General features: G+C 50.5%; 1 protein-coding gene across 1 annotated transcript; it reads right to left on the reverse strand.

The window, feature by feature from the left end:
* Nucleotides 1-492: 492 nt before the first annotated feature.
* Nucleotides 493-1470, reverse strand: LOC125943802 (uncharacterized protein K02A2.6-like). Its single transcript, XM_049663320.1, has one exon. The coding sequence runs from the start codon at nt 1468-1470 to the stop codon at nt 493-495; it is 978 nt and encodes a 325-aa protein (XP_049519277.1).
* Between the last annotated feature and the right edge of the window lie 272 nt (nt 1471-1742).

Genomic DNA, 1742 nt, shown 5'->3' on the forward strand with positions numbered 1-1742 from the left:
GCGTACGGAGGGAGGGAGGGAGTGACATAGCCCCGAGCATAAGATTCTTCGCATCTAAAACAATCAAGATTCGACCTGATGGGCACAATGTTCAGAGGAAGAGATCGTTGGGTACAGCGCGCAGATGCTGCAACAAAAGAAATGGGTCCAAGAACACTCAAGCCGGTGTGAACTAATGCCGAGGATAACACGATCGAAAGTGCGCCGATGTTCGAGCGACTGCAGCGTTAAAACGTGCGTATGCGAAGTAGGCGAGAATTGCAGGTCATAGCTGTATGCCGGACGAGTAGCAGGTAACAAAAAGCACCTTATTCAGAAACGCAGCTGAGTATATAAGGAGCATTGCGATAAGCAGTAGGCGTGTTGCACATGCGCACTGGTTGACTTCCAGGCATGACATTGCGCTCCAGTACATCTTCCCTTCTTCAGAAAAAAAGAGAAAGAAAAAAAAAACATTGATGAACATTTTCATTTGCAACAAGGATTGCTTTGCTATTTACGTTCTGGTAGTGGATAACGTTGCGGCTCTTGGCGTACCCGTTCACTTCTTCGAAGTGGGGCTTGAACTGCGTCTGCTGGGGTACTTGGCGCTGCCTGTTTTGGTGTTTCTGCTTGCGACTGAGCAGGCTGAGCAGCATCTGTGGCCCTGAGATGCTCTCTCGTACGGCGTAACTGCTGTCCACTGTCTGTAGCCACTACGTAGGATCGCGGTGGCCCCGCAGGACCAACCACCATGGCCGGAGCCCACGTTCTGCTGTGTGTGTCGTATACGGACACCTTGTTTCCGCTATGAAGGTCTGGCAGAGCCCGTGTCGTTCTGTTGTAGTAGGAACGCTGTTTATGTCGTATTTCTTGTAGTCGCTGACGAACTGCTTCCGTGGGTATCGTCTTGGGCTCCAGGTGGCAGTTGAGAACCGGGAGTTGGCTTCTGGTGTGACGTCCCATGAGCCTTTGAGCTGGCGACTGCAACTGTTCGTCCCTTGGAGTGTTCCTCCATTCCAACAACGCGCTGTAAAATTCAAGGGTGGAAAACGGGCATTTGTTTAGCAGATGTTTAGCTTCCTGAACGGCACGTTCTGCCAAGCCGTTGGCACGCGGGTAGTACGGGCTAGAAGTGGTGTGGCTGATATTAAATTGACTTGTGAATGCTTGGAAAGTTGCACTGTTGAAAGGAGGGCCGTTGTCACTGCACAGTTTGGCGGGAATGCCATGTGTCGCGAAGATTTCGGCACTTGCGTTGATTACAGCAGTAGCGGTAGTCCGATTAAGCTTGCGAACCTCGAAGAAAAAGGAGTAAGAATCTACCACTATGAGGTAATCATTGCCTTCGTGGTGGAAAAGATCGACCCCGACAAACTGCCATGGCAAACTCGGTAGTTCGTGACTCAGCATGGGCAGTTTTGCATTTCTTTTTTTTTTTGTACTTGTCGCAAACAGCGCATGACTTCGCCACATCAGAAATGTTGGCATTCATGTTTGGCCAGTACATTACCTGTCTTGCTCTCGCCTTCATTTATCTTCGCCACAATGTGCAGCGTGGAGGAGGCCGAGAACTTCCTTGCGTTTTGCTGGCGGAATTATAAGCTTGTTGCTTCTGAGAAGCAGCCCATCCTCGACGTGGAGCTCATCACGGTAGCTCCAGTATGGTTTTAAAGCATCCGGCAGCTGCTGCTTGCTTTGGGGCCACTCTGTACTTGCGTAACGGCAGAGTTCGGTCATGAGGGTGTCCTTATCAGTCTCCG

This window comes from Dermacentor silvarum, chromosome 3 (assembly GCF_013339745.2).
Source record: "Dermacentor silvarum isolate Dsil-2018 chromosome 3, BIME_Dsil_1.4, whole genome shotgun sequence".
Taxonomy (NCBI): Eukaryota; Metazoa; Arthropoda; class Arachnida; order Ixodida; family Ixodidae; genus Dermacentor; species Dermacentor silvarum.

What these genes read in the sequence shown, in the direction of transcription:
- LOC125943802 (XM_049663320.1), bottom strand. Translation starts at nt 1,470, where the DNA reads ATGCCAACATTTCTGATGTGGCGAAGTCATGCGCTGTTTGCGACAAGT.